The sequence below is a fragment of the Balaenoptera ricei genome, chromosome 1 (genome assembly GCF_028023285.1).
Source record: "Balaenoptera ricei isolate mBalRic1 chromosome 1, mBalRic1.hap2, whole genome shotgun sequence".
NCBI lineage: Eukaryota > Metazoa > Chordata > Mammalia > Artiodactyla > Balaenopteridae > Balaenoptera > Balaenoptera ricei.
Genome location: NC_082639.1, coordinates 148,488,289 through 148,507,000, shown reverse-complemented (window position 1 = coordinate 148,507,000; position 18,712 = coordinate 148,488,289). Strand labels below are relative to the sequence as shown.

At 38.5% G+C, this 18,712-nt stretch overlaps 1 protein-coding gene and 1 pseudogene across 1 annotated transcript in view; both read right to left on the bottom strand.

Annotated features, from left to right (window-relative positions):
* The window catches only part of HMCN1 (hemicentin 1), a 518,244-nt gene that overhangs the window by 101,560 nt on the left and 397,972 nt on the right, over window positions 1–18,712 (bottom strand). The window contains exons 68-71 of the mRNA XM_059937996.1: window positions 17,970–18,248; window positions 12,046–12,242; window positions 5,529–5,610; window positions 3,783–3,919 (exon numbers count right to left, since the gene is read on the bottom strand). Of these exons, the coding sequence (XP_059793979.1) occupies window positions 3,783–3,919; window positions 5,529–5,610; window positions 12,046–12,242; window positions 17,970–18,248 (695 nt within the window). The remainder of the gene's footprint in view (window positions 1–3,782; window positions 3,920–5,528; window positions 5,611–12,045; window positions 12,243–17,969; window positions 18,249–18,712) is intronic.
* Window positions 9,921–11,989, bottom strand: LOC132347331 (BAG family molecular chaperone regulator 1-like; annotated as a pseudogene).

Here is an 18,712-nt window from a genome sequence, read left to right as displayed (position 1 = left end):
ATCCTGGTATCAAAAACTCTTGGGAAATATTTCTATGAATGTAGTTAAGGCAAGAGCACAATCAATGTCTCCAGTTCTTCACAGTGATGGCCACAATGAACCTCTCAAGGATGAAAAGTTGTCTCGAGTTGGGCCCATTTGAGCTCCCCAGAAAGACACTGCTGGAAGTGTTGGAATAAGGCATATTTTTACTGGAATCACTGGTAGTGAGGATGACATAGCTTGGTGGCAGTCTTACCACCATGTGGGGACAGCTTGCTCTGAATCTAAGACATAAGCAGAGTTGGGATTCAGAGAAAGGACCGAGATGCTTGACTACATGGTTAGAGCCTCTGGATCTAGTAATGCCTAAAGCTTAAGTTCACCAATTACTATAGCTAATAAATATCTTTTTTTTTTTTCCATTTAAATTATTTTGAGTTTGAATTCTGTCACTTAAAGCTGAACGTTTCCTGACTAATAAATTAACTTTGGTTAACTTACAGGAAATAATTATCCTTCAACATTTTTAACATAAGTAAATAAATGATTTTAGTCTACAAATATTTATTAAGCACTTATTTTGCGTCCAGGCATGGGACCGAGAATTGTGAAAATGCAGAGACCTATATTGAAATGAAATACTGAAATATAATGAAATCTAATCTCTGCTATAATGTCCAATTGGGGATTGTTCATAGACTTTAAAAAATGCCAGGTAACATCAAAGACTGATATCTTCTGATTGTGCCTAAGTGGAACTACTTCAGGAAGAGCCCAAATAAGATTTTTCTACCATATGGGTTCTGTCCCAGATAAACATATATTTCTAATGAAAAATGTTGTTCACACTAACATAGACAGTTCGGGTCAATTTATCTTGAAAGTCCACACATTTTCTCTAGGCCTTTCCTTGTTACAGGGGCTATTAATGGTAAACTTTTATTACTTCTGATGAGAATAAGTGATTTCTTAAACATACATGGTAAGTTCTACAAAACATATTTTAATTTTGATATGGGTATAGCAGGATTTTAGGCTAATAAAAAAATTCTGAGTTGATTCTCATGTCTTTCTTCCATGAACATCAGTAAGTTCTGCTAACTTATTCAGTCTCACTACAATTTTCTCTGGTTCTCTTCTCATTTACTGCCAGTGATTCTTCCAAATTTGATTTCTTTCCTCAGATAGAACATCATTCTCAGCTGATGACCTTAATTCCTACTTCATTGAGAAAAATCAAAGCCAGGTACCCGCAATTTCTCCCTCTCATCTCTTGCATATGAATGCAACCTTCCTTCCTATTTTTCCATCTCTGTGGAAAAAGGTCAACGCTTCTGTCCAAGGCTAGTCTCTTCACCTGTCACCAGGGTCCCAACCCTTCCCCACTCGACACACTTAGTCCTGTATCTTCCATCTCTTTCAGTAAATAAGCATATACAAATCTCTTTTGTATTTAAGTAACAGTCCACAATCATTTCCACTTCCTCTTCTTTAACTCCCCCAGACAGCTGTAACCTGTCTTCTACTTTGATCACTCTATTGAAGAACCGTTGTTCAGATCTTTAATCAAGTCTATGTATTGCCAAAGCCAGTGAATACAACTTAATTTGCATCTTAACATGGACTCTGTTAACCGCTCCCTCTCTCTTCCTTGGCTTTCAGTACACCAATGTCTCCTATATTTAATCTTATTTCTCTGAGTCCTCATTCTCAGTCCCACTCTTCTCTTCTTCCTTTGCTCACCTTTTAATTGTCAATGTTGCCTTAGGCTTTATTCTCATTTACTGGTCTTCTCACACTGTGTGCTTTCTGGTTGACCTCATACAAACCGATGGCTTCAGCAACAGGTTACACCATTGAGGACCACCAAATCAAAGATGTTTTTGATGAAATATGGACCCATATTTCTTAGTGCTTCTTAGAAGCTCCACTTGGATAATATATAGGTAATTTAAACTCAAAATATCTATAAAACTGGACTCATTTTTCCCCCCATAACTGTTGAAATCAGTCTGTCCCAGTACTGACATCACTTGGTCATATCTGAGATTAGCCTGAATTTCTGTATCATCAACATGCACTCAGTCCCTATCTGAACACCTAATGGTCTAGAGTGAAATGCACACATGGGAGATAAGACTATGGAGGAGAAGTCAGAGCATGAAGGGCTTTGTGAGCTAAGCTGGGCAGTTTAACCCGAATCCTGAAATCTATGGAGAATCAACAAAGGATTTTAATCAAGGTCTACTTCAACCACACCAAGCTACCTGCAGTTCCTGGGACAGCAGCATTCCTTCTCCTGTAATGTCTTTGTACATGCTATCACCTATGTTTGGAATCCCCTTCTTCTTTCTCACCCAACATCTACCCAACATTTAAACTGAACTCACCCTTTCCAAGAGGCTCCCCTGGGCTATTCCTTACCCTTCAGTCTGGATTACTTGCTTCTCCCCTCTGTTTCCATAAAATGCTGTATATCCCTCTAAGATATTGTTTATTGAATATCAGCGGTATCAATTTTCTACATTTGATATACTTCTGTATATTTTCAGATAGCCTGTGAGCTCCTTGAGGATCAAGATTATTCTCAGGGGCAATCATAGTTCCTAGCATTATAATAGGCACACAATAAATAGAGAAACTGAGGCATGGGACTGTTAAGTGATATGCATGATGATTTAACAAGGAAGTAACTCTCAGAAACTAGTCTCTCTGTGTTTGGCACTTGTGTGATTTGATGATGGCGAAAGTCTTTCTGCCTTATGTATTAGGGACACAATTTCCTTTTATTTAGGCACAGTGTACCACAATAGGTTATACTAACAGGATGAGGAAGAACAAAGGAGAAACAAAAGAATAAGTAAGTACTAGGATGAGGACAATCAGAGCATTCAAAGTCAAGGGTTTGAGCGAACCCTCAAAGCCTATTTAGGATTCTGGGCTGTGACACTCTAGGGCAGCAGACAGGTATCACCTGAGCATGGGAACCTTTAAAGAGCCAGTAACTGTGTTTTCAAAGATTCCAGTCCATATTCCTGGTGTTGCACAGATCCTTGGGGTCACTCCTGAGGACCAAGTTTTGACTAGGGAAATTCAGTAATAGGTTTGCCCTAGGGAGTTGGCAGGACAGGTCAGGTCTTTTGAGACTCTGATGGTTTCTTCCCTCTCAAGTAAAGACATAAATGGTACAGATGAACCTATTTGCAGAGCAGGAATAGAAAGGCAGATGTAGAGAACGGACATGTGGACACAGTGCGGGAAGGGGAGGGTGGGATGAACTGGGAGATTAGGTTTGACATAAATACACTACCATGTGTAAAATAGATAGCTAGTGGGAACCTGCTGTATAGCACAGGGAGATCAGCTCAGTGCTCTGTGATGACCTAGATGGGTGGGATGCGGGGGGAGAGAGGTCCAAGAGGGAGGGGATATATGTATATATATGGCTGATTCACTGTACAGCAGAAACTAACACAACGTTGTAAAGCAATCATACTCCAATAAAAAAAAAAAAGACATAGCTGAGTGTTTTAATTCAACTTTAATCTATGGTCTCCAGGAGATATATACTTGGGCCAATTTACAGAGTATATGAATCAAAATACCTGTCTTTTGCCTCATAACTAGCTACTAACTACTCAAAGAAGGCTGAGAAAAAGGTTGATTAAAGGACCCTGTGCCCACCCCTGTAATGTTGAGTAACTAGTAATCTGACATTGTTTGGTTTTATCTCCCTAGGAAGGACTCTATTGCTGATTTTTTTTTCTCACAATGAATCTGTGGAATTTAGCAAGATTTACCTGTAACCGTTCTCCATTTTTAAGCCAAGTGATTACAGGTGGGGGCACTGCATCCGATTTGCATTCCAATGTCACTTGTCTGTTCCGTAACACAGTGAAATCCTGGGACTCATCAGTTCCAGCAATATTAGGGGGGACTGGGCATGAGAACAAATACACCAAAGGCTTTTAATAAACAGGATATAAAATGATCTGGATTATCTGAGGTGTTCAACGAACGTTGCTTCTGCTGTATGAAATAAAAAGCATAAACTTAAAACATTACTCATTCAATTTATAGTACAATGATTACAAATAGTAAAAAATTTTTTACCTTCCTCAGTACTTTCACATATATTAAGTAATGAAATTCTTCCAATGGCCACATAAATGACAGGATAAGTAATATAATCACATTTTATCACCTTTTAACAGATAAAGAAACTAAGTACCAAGAAGGGATTCCTTGTCTAGCTCTACAATTGGTAATAATTTTCTCTGAACATCATATTTTAAAACTTCTAAATTAGGGTCTGCCCATTATAATATACAGAAATATATACATTTTTCTTAATATGCAGAAAGGGGGAGGGGCAAAATAGGGGTAAGGAATTAAGAGGTGCAAACTACTATGTATAAAATAAATAAGCTACAAGGATATATTGTAAAGGGAATACAGTCAATATTTTATAATAACTTTAAATGGAGTATAATTTATACAAATTTTCAATCACTATGGTTTACACCTGAAATTAATATAATATTGTAAATCAACTATATCACAATTTAAAAATGTACCTGTTTTATGTGACTCATATACACAATTTACATGTCAATTAGTGGCAGGTCTAATTTTTTGTGTAGGACTGGCAGGGTGAGGGGAGCACTCCTATATTACGCCAGCCCTACAGTTTGTGTTGCCTAGTCGTTTAGGCTATGAGGAGATAAAGATCTTCCGTTAAGTTCTTTTAATGTTCCTCTCCATGAAGAGTAATTCCCATTTCTATGTCAAAATAGTATCGGCCACAGTCTAATTGGCCTAACTTTTCTAGAAGGTAATTTGGCCTTAAATGTGTGTGTGTGTGTGTGTGTGTGTACATGCATGCGCGGGTACTTGCATATAATCAAGTAAATATACCTACAGAAATTTATCAAAACAAAATAATTAAAGGAAGAGGCCAACACACATGTACAAAGATGTCTATAATAGTGTGGCTTATATTGGTAAAAATACAAAACAGCCTAAATATCCAAAAATAAGGAATGTATTAAATAAATAATGGCATATTCATAAAATGGGACATCATGGAATCACTAAAAAGTAATGTTATAAAAATACATTTTTTGACATGAAAACATGTTCACCATACCACTAAGTAAGATACAAAAAGTTAAATACTATATGCTGTATGATCACATTTCTGTGACAATATTTATATGTAAAAAGGTCTTATCTTTGTGTGATGAGATTATGATTGATTTATATTTTTATTTTTATAATTTATATTCTATGATTTAAAATCAATGAATATGAATTATTTGTGCAGGAACAAAACAAATAACTCAAAAAATCCATTAAACTATTCCCAACAATAGTTTAATGGACTACTGTGATCAAATATATCCATCAGATTTGCAAAATACATTTTTCCTAATATATAAACATAGTTTTATGATATGTTAGATAGTTGCTCTATGTTCCATGAATTATGCCTTTTAATTAGGTATTAATGTATGATGGACTGCAGGACATTTTGCCAACTTTACCATGCACTCTCACTAAATATTCTTTATCATCATCTCCTGCAGGACTGGATGCCAGACACGTATATCTTCCTGTATCTTCCACCTATAAAATTCGAATAAGTGAATGACACAATGTTAACATGCTGGTTTTGGTGATGAGAATAACCATCTATTAGAATGAATATAGAAGTCTCACACAAAGCAAGATATCGTTAAGAGTACAGTAATAAAATTTAATAAATGGTTTTAACATTTGTGATTAAATGTAACTTATACATTTAATCAGTTAAGTGTATCAGTTTCATTTGATACTGATACTGAGCATGGCTTGACATCTCTGTTACATGTAAATCTATGTATTTGACATAGATTTAACAGGGTTTTGGTATTTGATCTCAGAATGTTTGCATATTAGGTATATTTAATGATCTCAGAAAGGGCAGATACATATAAGACCCACCACCATACATGACAGACTAGATACTACTCAGTATTTATTGAAGAAATAAGTATTTATGAATTTAAATTGCAGACTGAAAATTCTACTGGAGTCTTCCTGAAGAAAATAAAATACATTAACCAACCAATCAACTAACCAACCAAAAATGTAAATAAAATATCCGGTTATTTTAATAAAGCACATTAATACCACATTTTTAATCTACCTTTGATATACATGGTGAAACAAAATAGCTGTATTATGTAATTTGGCTGTAAATAGGTCAGGCTGACAGCAAAATCTACTATTTTCTGATGAAAACCAGAAACATTTCTTTAAAAATCTCCATACATAGTTTCCACTGGAAGCGTTAGTCTTCATTCATATTTGACATTGTGTAGAGGATGTCTTATGTACGTGTAAAGGATACACTGAAAAACAGATGATCTTACTACTGTGAAAAATATATTTTGGAAAAGTAGAAAATCCTGTTTTCATTTATTTTATTACTTGAATAGTCCTAGAACACTGGGAATTTTAAACTTCTTACATTCAAAACTGACTTTATAGATTATGGAAAAACGTTTGGGTAGGCTGCAAAAAGTCCACTGAAAAAATTTAAGACTAGTATGTTTGGAAAATTACTAAATATGACTTTAGAAGAATGACTGTCTCATCGTCCTTCAATTAAGAATTGGAAGTGATGCCCTACTGCCTAGAGAATAATTTCTAAATTTCTCATCATATCTTTCAAACCTCTAAAAGTCAACTCTTACTCCACAAATTCAGTTTATTCCCAAATCATATTGCCCCCTCCACTTGTCGTGACTTAGCCAAACTTGCACCATCATTCATGACTGTTTTGAGATCTTGCCTTCTCCAAGAAACATTTCCTGACAACTTATATCCTTCTGAATATTGACAGTTACTATTACTAGCTACATTTCCTAAAGTGTGTTCTGTTAATAGGGTGTTTGAAAAATTATAGTTAGTCAGGTTTCTTTGGAGTAAGATTTTGCAGAGATGTTGACATGCATTATGGCTCACAAAGGAGAGGAAGGTACAGTATATAAAGTTTTTCAGATCTACTTGGTCACAGACTTTTTCTCCCTTTGGAATAAATGACAGAATGAGGGTTTGATGGAAAATGTCTTAGCAAACTCTTGTCTTTACCACACAATTTGGAATTTGCAAAGCATCCATTTGGTAGCAGGCATAACTACATGCTATAGATACATACACAAAAAGACACAGGTAACTAAGATATAGTTTAGTAATAAGTGCTTTAACAGAGATATGTACCAAATGTTGTGAAAACACAGAGGACCAGAGGAACCAAGAGCAATCTTGGGACTTGACAATATTTAATTTTTCAATTCTATGATGTTTTTAATGGTTTTCTTATTGTTTTCCTAATTTTGTCATATGTAGTTTTATTTTTCTTAGAAAACTGGAAACTTCTTGAAGGCTGAGAAACGTCTTATGTATTACATTTGTATTCTCCACAAAAGCTAGAATGTGTGGATCACCATTTAACACTCTATGGAAGCTTTGTCTTGTTTTGTTATAACATAACTTTTCCTTCTTACATTTAAGACCTAGTGTAATGTGGCCTTAATTTCCCTCTAAAGCTTTATTTACCATGATTCCTGTATACTTATGGTTCTAGTGCACACACTTCCCTGTCTCCATGCTATTCCCTATGTTACAAAATTCTTTCTGCTTCTTTTTTGGTCTGTTGAGATTATAACATTCAAGGGTTTTGATTCAGTATGTGGTTTGACAGTTGGACCTGAGTTTTCTCTGGGTTATTGAAGTGCTTGACAGAGGGAAGAGGGGAATGGAAGGTGTGTTCTCCTTGATGTTAGAAACAAGAACTGGGCTGGGTTCCACTGGCTATGCTTTTTTTTTTTTTTTTCATTCTCCAAAAATTTATTGAGCACCTAATATAAACCAGACAATGTGCTTGAAATATACTGTTAACAAGACGAAGAAGCTCCTTAACCCAAGGAACTCACAGTCTAGCTTAAAGGCAAATATTAATTGAATAATCCCACAAATAAATCATCATAGATCATGATAAATGCTGTTTATTGTAAAAAGTCATGACAAGTTGTGACAGGATATCACCCGAGGGCTTGATGTTCTCAGATAGTAGTAGGTGAGGTTTCTCCATGGAAGAGACATTTACGTTCTGAAGGATGAACAGGAGTCTCCTAGGACAGGGGTAGGAGTATGGGAAAGATGGCGTGGAGGTGACCAAGCACAGGAACAGCGTGTGCAAAGACCCCAGGGTGGGAGAGGGCACAGAGCACCTGAGGGCCTGAACTAGACCAGAGTGGCTGACAGCAGAGAACAAACAGGACAGTGGCCCGAGATGAGAAGGGAGCAGGGTAAGGACCTTGGCCTTTATCCCAAGAGAAATGGGGGCCACTGAGGTTTTTCAGCAGGGGACTGACATGATAAGATGTGTACTTCATTATCACTCAGCTGCTCTGTGGAGAATGAACTGGAGAGGGCCAGAGGGGAAGTGCAGAGGCCAACATGGGAGATAAATAGAAGGAAAAGAGAAAATGAGAGGGTGTGAGCAACCCCATGTCAGTTGGGAGGCAAACTGGTAGAGATTAAGAACATGGGCTCGGAATCAAGCTGCCCAGTTTGTGTCCTGGCTTTGTCACTTACTCTATGATCTTGAGCAAATTACCTAAGCTCATCTCTAAAACAGGGATAGTATCTGTCTATGTCCTAGATTGTGTGAGGATTAAATGACAAATACACCTCAAGAACTCAGAATGGTATCTGGCACACAGGAACGCGCTGTGGCCCAAGGCCACACAGCTACTACTAGAAACAGAGAAACACTGGACTGCTCTGATTAAAGCTGGGGGTGGGCGGGCCGGGCCCCGAGCCTCGTCCACTTGTTCACCCCTAACCACCACCTTGTCCTAGTCCCACCCACGCAGCCCTAAATGCCTGGGACTTCACAGACTCCCTCTCTGCCAAAGAAGGTTGGCCTCAGAGTGGCCTGTTGGGAGCCCGTCTCCTGGGCACTGTGTGAAAAAATGGGGTGACGGCAGCTGACCCGTTTAAGAGTTCTGGCACGCAGGGCCACGCTCAACTTTATAACATGACTAGACTAGAACCTCAGAAGGCTTTTGCTTCCCTTACTTCATCTACCAAAAAGAAAAAAAAGTCTAAACACTCTTCTGCTTGTTGATGTCTATATAAACTGTTTTATTTTTTAAATAACGATGAAGGGGAAAAAGGCCACAGAACAGACAAAAATAGCCTCGAAGGAACTCGAAGGAAATGTAGATCTCAGAAGGGTACGGTTAACAGAAATGTCTTTGAAGGAACTCCTGAGAAGTGGCCCTCACTACCTGCCTGCTTTATGCATTCTGTCTCCCCTCTCTGGCCCTCCTAAGCCATGGTTCTGATCCGGTTTCGAGCAGAGACTTAGTCAACTCTGGGTTCTAACCTCCTAGAGATTTGCTTGGGGACAAGGAAGTCCATGTATCAACCACAGGCCCCAGTCCAGGAGCGGCCCCCTGAGACCTCACGACCTGTGGCTGGTCAGGGTCACTGCGGGGTGAAGTCAGGGTCTATGAACCCACAACCCAGCCAGCTGTTCCAGAATTAGGTCACAATGAGAGATACTTGGACTCCCTGTGTGCCAAACACCTGTCCTGAGCCATTCCCAACATTCCTGACCAGACGCAGCCTCCTGATGATTCTGGTTTACACAGATGAGACCATGGGATCATGAAGGCAAAAAGGCCTCACATATCTGAAGGCCAGGATAGCTGATAAACCCGGAACTACCCCAGGACAAATGAGAGCTCTCACCAGCCCAAAGAAAGCACCCAAAGGTCAAACAAGCTGGGAAGACTTGGGCAGGGGAGGCCCTCTCCAGACAAGGTGGGCTGCTGGACAGCACAGATATACACAGACAGAACGAGAAACTGACAGGAGTGCTAAAGATTGTCCAGACAATACTTGTTCATTGGCGGGGGGGGGGGGGGGGGTGGGGGGGGGAGATAAGGGGAGGGAAACTGGCAATCGGCCAGTTGTCCCCAGCTGCCCCGGGGAAAGCACGTAACTTCTGTTCCGGAGAGACCAGAGCTGGTGGAGCTGTTCTTCAGGGAAGCACAGCCTTCTCCGCCGCACCTCAGCCAGCCGGGGCCAAGTCTGCGGACCTGCCGTCGCTCCGTCTCCTGGGATGCTCTGCTCCACTGCGCCACACTCGGCTGGGAACACCTGAATCCTTTTCACCAAACCCTTCCTTTTCATTCTGCTGTCTTTGCAATTTTCTGGCAGAATTAGTGTGCCGATCTCTCCCAAGATCTTCATGAACTGCTCGATTGTGGCTTTCACCCTCCCATCGAGTTTGCAGAGAGCTTCAGCTTGCAAATCCTTGGCTAGGAAACCCTGCTGGATTCCGGAAAGCTCTTTAGTCCACTCTTCCAGTTGGTCAGCTATCGTCTCCACAGACTTCTCCAAATCTTTCAACTTCTTTAGTTCAACTTCTTCCTCTGGACTGTTCTTTTCCCCAGGTAACATGACCCGGTAACCATTTCGTATTCCAAGTGCTGACACCGGAGTCTCCATTTCCTTCAGAGATTTCCCCTTAAATATGGGTTTCTGAAAAGGCAGCGGGACCCCTGTGGCCTCTGCAAAAACCTGGGCCAGATCTTGGACCATTGGTTCACTACAGCCCTCTTGTGGGATAACTTGAAGATCGTGCTTCTCATTAATGTGGGTGATGGTCCCGCTGAGCTCGGCAGCCGCCGTTTCCTCGCTCCGGGCCGAGCGAGGCCGCGCTTTCTTCTACACCCCCGGCCTGCGAGCGCAGGCGGCGGCGCCCCTGCTGGATCCGGCATGCCCTCTGGTCACACTCCGGACGGCTGATCGCTGGGAGGGAGGCGGACCGGCCTCGGCTGGGGGCACCGACTGGGGCGGCTCTCGGGGGAGAGGGCGGGTCGCTTCGCGGTCTCCGCGCCGCCGCGCTCCGCCGGACCCGTGCTTTGGCTCCGCTTTTGAACCAGACCCAGGATTGAGACCAGCTCCATCACCGAGCAGTGGCTAAGTACTTGGCAGGTGAATACTTAATCTTTCTGTGTCTGTTTCTGGATTTGTAGAAAGGGGATAAAGACACTGCCTCACAGAATTGTCATGATGGTCACGGGTGTGATAGAGCCCATAGCTGAACATAAGACTGACACGATTTACAACCCTTAGCTCTCTTTTCCAGCTCCCTTTCTTTTCTGTTTCCTCAGTGAAAATGTACATGAAATATGATTAAATAATGTATTATTCTACTTTTAAAGAAATGATGATTATAATAACAATAAAATCAGCAACAACAGCAATCATACTAACTCCGTTTTAGAACCACTTCATGCCCGTGGCACCAGTCTAAGCACATCAAGTTAGACTGTCTCTAAAACCCCAAGTATATACGTTCAGTATTATTACTGTTTTTATCCCCAGTTTACAGATGAGGGCGTTAAGGAACACATGCATATTTGTAATATAAGGTTTGCCTTTGTTTGTAGAACAGTATATTGTTACAATAAGACATCCCAGACATACTTCTCTTTAATATATTTACATTTCAGATTAATTTCCTTAAACACAAACTAAAAGAACAATTTTATTGAATTGATCATTTTTTGAAAAATTGTGTCTCTTCAGATTTTCACGTCTGAGATTTCTTTCTAGAGATCAAAAGTGCTCTCTGAAGCCTCACATATATGTACGTTGGATAGCTTTTTGCCATTTCTGTAAAGAGCTACATGGCACAAATAAGGGCTTTGGGAAATATGTTATCACTTATAGAACTGTGAAAACTTGCAAAAATTAATGTGAAGGTAACTTGCTTTCTTCTGTGTTTAATATGATAATTTCACTTCTTCCTTCTAGGCATGTTACTTTGTAAGTGTCTACCCAATCATGCATGTCATAGACCCAATCTACCCTTGCTAAAGTTACAGAGATCTGTGATATATTCAGACTCCAAGACAACTTCTCCAACATTTCTCATAGATTAGCAAGTAAGAAGTTTAACCCGGAAAATAACTGTATGAACTCTGAACTTACCTGAGCACTAGATATTCGAAGAACCTCTCCTCCTCCAAGAGTTTGCATCTGATCCACCTGTGGAAGGGGCCGTCCGTCTTTCATCCAGGTAATTTTAGGAGCTGGGATTCCAGAAGCAATGCAGGTAAGTTCAAGTGGATTATTAACAATTACTGACATCTCTACAGGTTCTTCAGATCCATTGATATGAGGTGGTTCTATTTAAAAGGAATGAAAAACAACAACAAACTAAACTTGCTCTTTGATAAAATACTGCAGATTAGAAAAACTTTAAAATTCAACTCAAATTTATGTTCGTACAATGCAAATTGATTTGAACAAGGATACCAAAATAATTCCTAGATGTTATTATAATTTGTCACTGGAACTATTTTTTTTTTTTTTTGCAATTTATTGAGGGACAATATATTAAATGCCAGCACTATATAAGTCTTTGTGCATTATCTTTTCACTGGCACTATTTTTTTAAAAAAAATAGATTTATTTATTTATTTATTTTTGGCTGTGTTGGGTCTTCGTTGCTGCTCGCGGGTTTTCTCTAGTTGTGGTGAGCGGAGGCTACTCTTCGTTGCGGTGCGCAGTCTTCTCATTGTGGTGGCTTCTCTTGTTGTAGAGCATGGGCTCTAGGTGCAAGGGCTTCAGTAGTTGTGGCCCGTGGGCTCCGTAGTTGTGGCTCGTGGGCTCAGTAGTTGTGGTACATGGGCTTAGTTGCTCCGTGGCATGTGGGATCTTCCCAGAGCAGGGCTCGAACCTGGGTTCCCTGCACTGGCAGGCAGAGTCTTAACCACTGCGCCACCAGGGAAGTCCCTACTGGCGCTATTTTAAAAGAGATGGATCATGCCTGTGATAGATCATGAAGTAAATGGCAAGCCATTAAAGGTAATTATAGCACAGCAATTGGGATTAAGATAGTTAGAGCAGTCTTACTTAACTGTAAAGATTTGAAAACTATAAAAACTAAAGTAATCTTGTACTATTTTTAAAAGAGAGTTACTTAAATATAGTAGTGTCTTTTTGCACCTTTTAAATATCTATTGGTTCTACAAAAGCAATGGGCAAATGCTATGGAATTTTGCCATCATTTTTTCCATGCAGAACTTTAAGAGGAAACAATGACTAAGCAGAAGAAAAAACAGTTATATTTGGAGACCATTTCTGTATAAACCACATTTGTTATGTCTGGGCAGAAATAACTTCCTTTTTTGTTATTTACACTTCTAAATTACCTTTCTCAAGAGGATGTTAAGAAATCTAAACACTTGGAGGAAACAGTAAAGTTTCTTAGTCCAACTATTCCTAAGTTTAGGAATCACTTTAAAACAGATTTCCCTTACATAGATCATTCAAATTTTCTATTAACGTTTCCAGCTTACTATTTCACGAGGCAGCAAAAATAGCTGTTGGACAGCTCCAAGGATTAGCTGTGTGTGTGTATGTGTATGTGTGTGTGTGTGTGTTTGTGTGTGTATGTGTTTAAAGTCAGGCACATAGTTTAGAGCAGAGGTTCACAGAAGAGGATCTGGAATCAAATAGCCTGAATTTGGATCTTAGCTCCAACAATTATTAGGTTAGTGGATTTGGGCAAATCTCTAAAATAAGTATAGTACTATTATTTAACTAACAGAATTGTGAGGATTCAATGAAATAATCTGTAAACTACATTTCTTTTGTGTTTCTGAATCTGTTTTATTTTATAATTAAAGGTTTTAAGAAAGTTATAACTACTACTAAGTCTACTACATCTGTTGGCGTTATTATTAAAAGCTGCCTCCTAAGAATTTGTATCTTTGGTCCTCGTTTTCCTTTCTGGAAAAAGATAATATATTTAATACATTATAATTAAGAAGTCAGAGTTTCTTAACTATGGTCCCACATGACTACTCTTTTTCACTTTCATGCGTCTTATTGCGTTTTGCTGTCAAAATACATTTTCTTAAGTGCATTTTAGATCAATCCAAGATTTCTTGGTTAAAAGATGTCAGTGTCTCCATGTTGCTCATTGAGTTAAATACAAACTCCTCATCATGGCTTCCAAGCCTTCCACAACATAGCCTCAATCTCTCTTTATAATATTATTTACTTTTAATACATTTTATGTAACCTAGACTTCAAACTAGACTACTTTTCTCCCTCAACATGTTCAGTCCCTTCTTGCTCTGTGACTTTACTAATGCTATTCCTTCTACTGGAATATCTCCAATAGTCCCACCATCCCCTAACTGAGCATGTTCAAGTACTCTCAAGGTCACTTTAGTATCATTATGTTCATTTGTAAAAACCATAAGTCCTTTCTTGATTCTCTCAACAAACTATAAAATTTCTATCCCTTTTAATTTCCATAGCACGCTGGATGGAAAAGCACTTATCTGATTCTCCATTTGACTACAGTCAATTCTTTATTCCTCTCACTTATTGGTTATTTACTATGTGTCTGTCACTGTGGATACAAAGATTATTTAAGCACGGCCTTAATCTCAAAAGCTTATAGTACTAGATTTAAAATAACAACATGTTCCCAACTGGTTCAAATACCAGTCATCAGATCTCACATGTGTTAAGTGATTGCGAACCATTTTACTCTGTATCTTGTCCATATGTCTTGTACTTTGAGCAGAATAGGAGTTGTCCATACTCTGATGACTCCAAAACTTATATTTCTAGCCTAGATCTCTCTGCTGGGCTCTAGATCCATTTATATATTTATCACATAAGCATTTTCAGTGGGTTGTTTGAAAACAACTTCAAACTCATCATGTATTCAGACTGAACCTGTTACCTTTTCCCTCAAAACCTGGTCTTTTTCCAGCATTCCCTGCATTTACGTGATGAACCCACCAATTGTTGAGTCACATAAACCAGAAGCTGGGAGTCATCCTTGGTATCTTCTTCCTTGTCATCACTCTCAAATGGCCAAATCCACCACCAAGTCTTAATACTTCTACCTGCTAGTAGAAGAATAGTAGAACTAGTTCTAGAATACATCTTTTCCTCTCACCTGCATCACTAATCTGAGCTATAATACCGTTTACTTGGACTAATATCTCCTCCTTCCTGGCGGTAGCTGCCTACCCAATATCATTTACTTGTTTCTTTCTTATTAACAGACCTCAGTTTTGTTAGGGCTGTCAATGTGCTAAAAACTACATTTCCTAGCCTCTTTAGTAGATAGTAGATGGAGTGGCATGTGAAGATTCTGACCAATGAGATATATAAGTAGAGGTAGTTTTGTGGGGATTCTAAGAAAATCCTGAAAGGGGCAGTTCTTTGCCTTTCCTATTTTTTCTGCTCTGTTGTTGCCTATAGTGACGCTGGGGGTGAGCAGCCAATGCATGATCACGGTCTGACTATGATATAAAGGCCAAAGGCCAGGAGAACTGTTAAGATCTGAACTGCAGAACGAATGCAACTACTGCCCACCTCCAGACACCTCATTCAGTGAGAAAAACAAAAGTTCTTTAAGTCACCATGTTTAGACTCTCTGTTAATCACAGCCAGACACAATTCCTAATAACACACTGTCTCTCAGAACCCACTCCAAGCCGCTCTCCACTTTGCAATCAGAGTGGTCATTTCAAACTGCAACTCTGCTCATGGCATTCCACTTGTTAGAACTTCTAATGGTTTCCCATTGTTCCAAGACAAAACACAAAATGCTTAATGTGGTCAACAATCCCTTCATAGCCTGAACCCTGTCAACTCCCTTACCCACTAGCTTTATTTTGCATGATCTTCTCCCTTGTTTTTAGTATTTTACCCATAGTGGACTTTCAGAACCCCTAATACACCATGACACCTCCCACCAGGTGGATAGAATTAAGTTGAGATTAGTGGTTCACCAAATCAGGACACTTAAATTCACATTTCTATTGTAATATAGATCAGAGTGAAGTTTTTCCGGTTTTAATGGAATTAGCTTTCAACAGATGCTGAAATGCTAAAACTGCTCATTCTTCTGTTAAGCCAGTTTTCAAATCTGTTTTAAGAGCATATCCTTATAAACCCTGCGGGTGGGAAGGTTGTTCTTTGTACGTGACTCTAACAACATTGGTGTTATTTTTCTTTTTGTGTGTTCTACATCCAGAAAGGTACTGGGCCCTGATTCTGCTCCTGGGTTCTAGAATTCCTGCAGAAGTCTTCCTTCTCTTTTTCTCCACTGCCACATGCTACACCAGGCCCCTGTATTTTTAGGCCTGTGTGAGTTTAACAGACTCTCCGATTCATTCTTCACTCTGTCATCAGAGGGATTTTTTGGGAAGTGAAATCTGACTGTAACATATTCCTGCTTAAGCTTCTTCTACTGCCTTCGTAATGAGGCCCAAATTCTCTAACTGAGGCTCTTCACAGTATGGCTTCTGTCCAGGTGTATTTCCAGTCTTGTCTTCTACTCTTGCTGTTACACTCAGCTTCAGTAAGCACAGATAGACAACTCAAGGTTTATCATTTCTAGGTAAAAGATGTAGGCATCTCCTCACTCATCTCTACAGTCTTACTTTTTAAGGCTTAGATGTATCCTTGAAGAGACCTTCTTTGAACCTTCCCACAGAATTTAATTTTCGCCATATCATCCTCATCACACTCATAAGTAATTACTTTTTCAATATCTGTGTTCCCCGCCAGTGCAGGAACTTGAGGGCTGAGACCATATCCTTCCTATTCAGTGATGCAGTCAAGTACTTGTCATACCATATGTCACATAGTAGGTGTCCAATAATTATCTGTTACATGTTGACTAGAAATATGCCTGGCACATAATATATAGTCAATAATTAACAATTAATAGGTAATTAATGTACAAGATGTCATCTCTTGATATTCCTCATATCCTGTGAATTGCTATACGGGAATTTGCTATTCTATCCTTCCTTACAAACACATGCTTTCTTCTGCCTTTTGTCTCTAAATATTCTGGTGTACTGCCTCCACTACTACCTTTCATTCTATGGAATACTCATCTACACCACAGTATTTCTGTTTGTTTATTTAGATATTGTTCTGTCTCCTGCTACAGTTAAAACTCACTTTAATCCACCTGATAAGTACCTAGTTCCATTCAGTTCAAGCCAACAGATAAATATTATGTGTCAAATGCCATGCTAAGCCCTTTTTACAATAAGTAAAAAGGGTACTGATCATCACAGAGTTTAACTAAGGATGAAACAGACTTTTAAGGTTACACAAATAATTAAAATTGTAATAGGTACCACGAGAAAGATTATAGGATGTCCTGAAAACATTTGGCTAGACTCTTGCCAAAATTCTTATTTTTCCTTGTGGGGTGCATTTTGTTAGAAAAACTGTAAAGAGCCTGAGGTTTTACCTCAATCATCGTGAAAACAAAAAACTCCAAAAAATTATTGATTATTGAAATAATTCATTTCATTCATTTTCATTTCTCTTCCAAAGTCAAATTTTTTTACTTCAAGGAAAAGATATGTTTTCCCTTTATACTATTTATTTGCATGTAGAACACTGGAGTACCTATTTAAAATACTTATTTTAATGCACAAAAGAGTAAATAGAACTAGACTATTTGAAATGACCATTACAACTATAATCTACAGACTGGGTCATTTAAAGATTGTTTGGAATAACATAATAGTATAAATATCATGCTTTTCCATTAAATTACTAGCATCAGAAGTGATTTCAGTTCTCCGAAAAAGTTAAAAAGCTACTTATCAATTGGTTGTATGACACTGTCAATGAATAATGTTTTACAAGTGGGAGTGTTCATCCTTTTACACAGATAAGAAACACAATAATTTAACATGCTTCAGATACTAAAAGTAAACCTAGGTGAATTACAGAACAGAAATATGAAGTACAATGAAGTTTTTACAAATTTTGTCCTATAGCCAATGATTCTAAGAATTATACTTACTTATTGTCTTTATTATCACTTATTTTCCAATTATTTTACTTACCTAGGACCTTCAGGATAAAGTGTTTACTGACTTCTCCTGCTTCATTTGAGGCAATGCAGCTGTACCTCCCTGAATCTTCGGTTTCTGCTTTGATGAGCTGAAGGACCATTTCTTGAGAGCTTATTGACAGATGGGCATCAAGCCCCAGAGGCTGGCCATCTCTAAGCCAGGACATCCTGGGAGTTGGGGTTCCATCGGTAAAACATGTCATGGAGGTGGAACTACCCTTGACAATTGTGATTTCCTCTGTTCCCATCCCATTGTCCAGTTTTGGTGGTACTGTATAGAAAACAAAATAAAATTATATATCTATTATAATTTGAGATCAATTTAGATTAAAAAATTTAAATGGTTCAATTAGTTCTATAGTGTTTCTATGATCTATAAAAATATAGAATTTAAAATAGCATATAATTAGTTGATGACTTTACTATAAAATCATGTGTTATGTAGGCTAATTTTTAACCTTCCAAAATATTAGCAATAAGACCTCAATACTGTTTCCTTGTAGAACATACAAACTAAATGTGTTTTAAAATTTGGCCATTTTTTAACATCTTAGGTTTTTCCTTTTAAATTGTTATAATGTATATTATTACAGAAGTATACTTCCAGCTACTTTATGTGGAATAAATAAAATAATAATAAGTTCCAGAGTAAATTGTATATAATCCAACATAAATCATTTGTAGGCTATAGTAAATAGTTACTTAACTGTTCTGAGAAATTCTTGGGGATTGTGA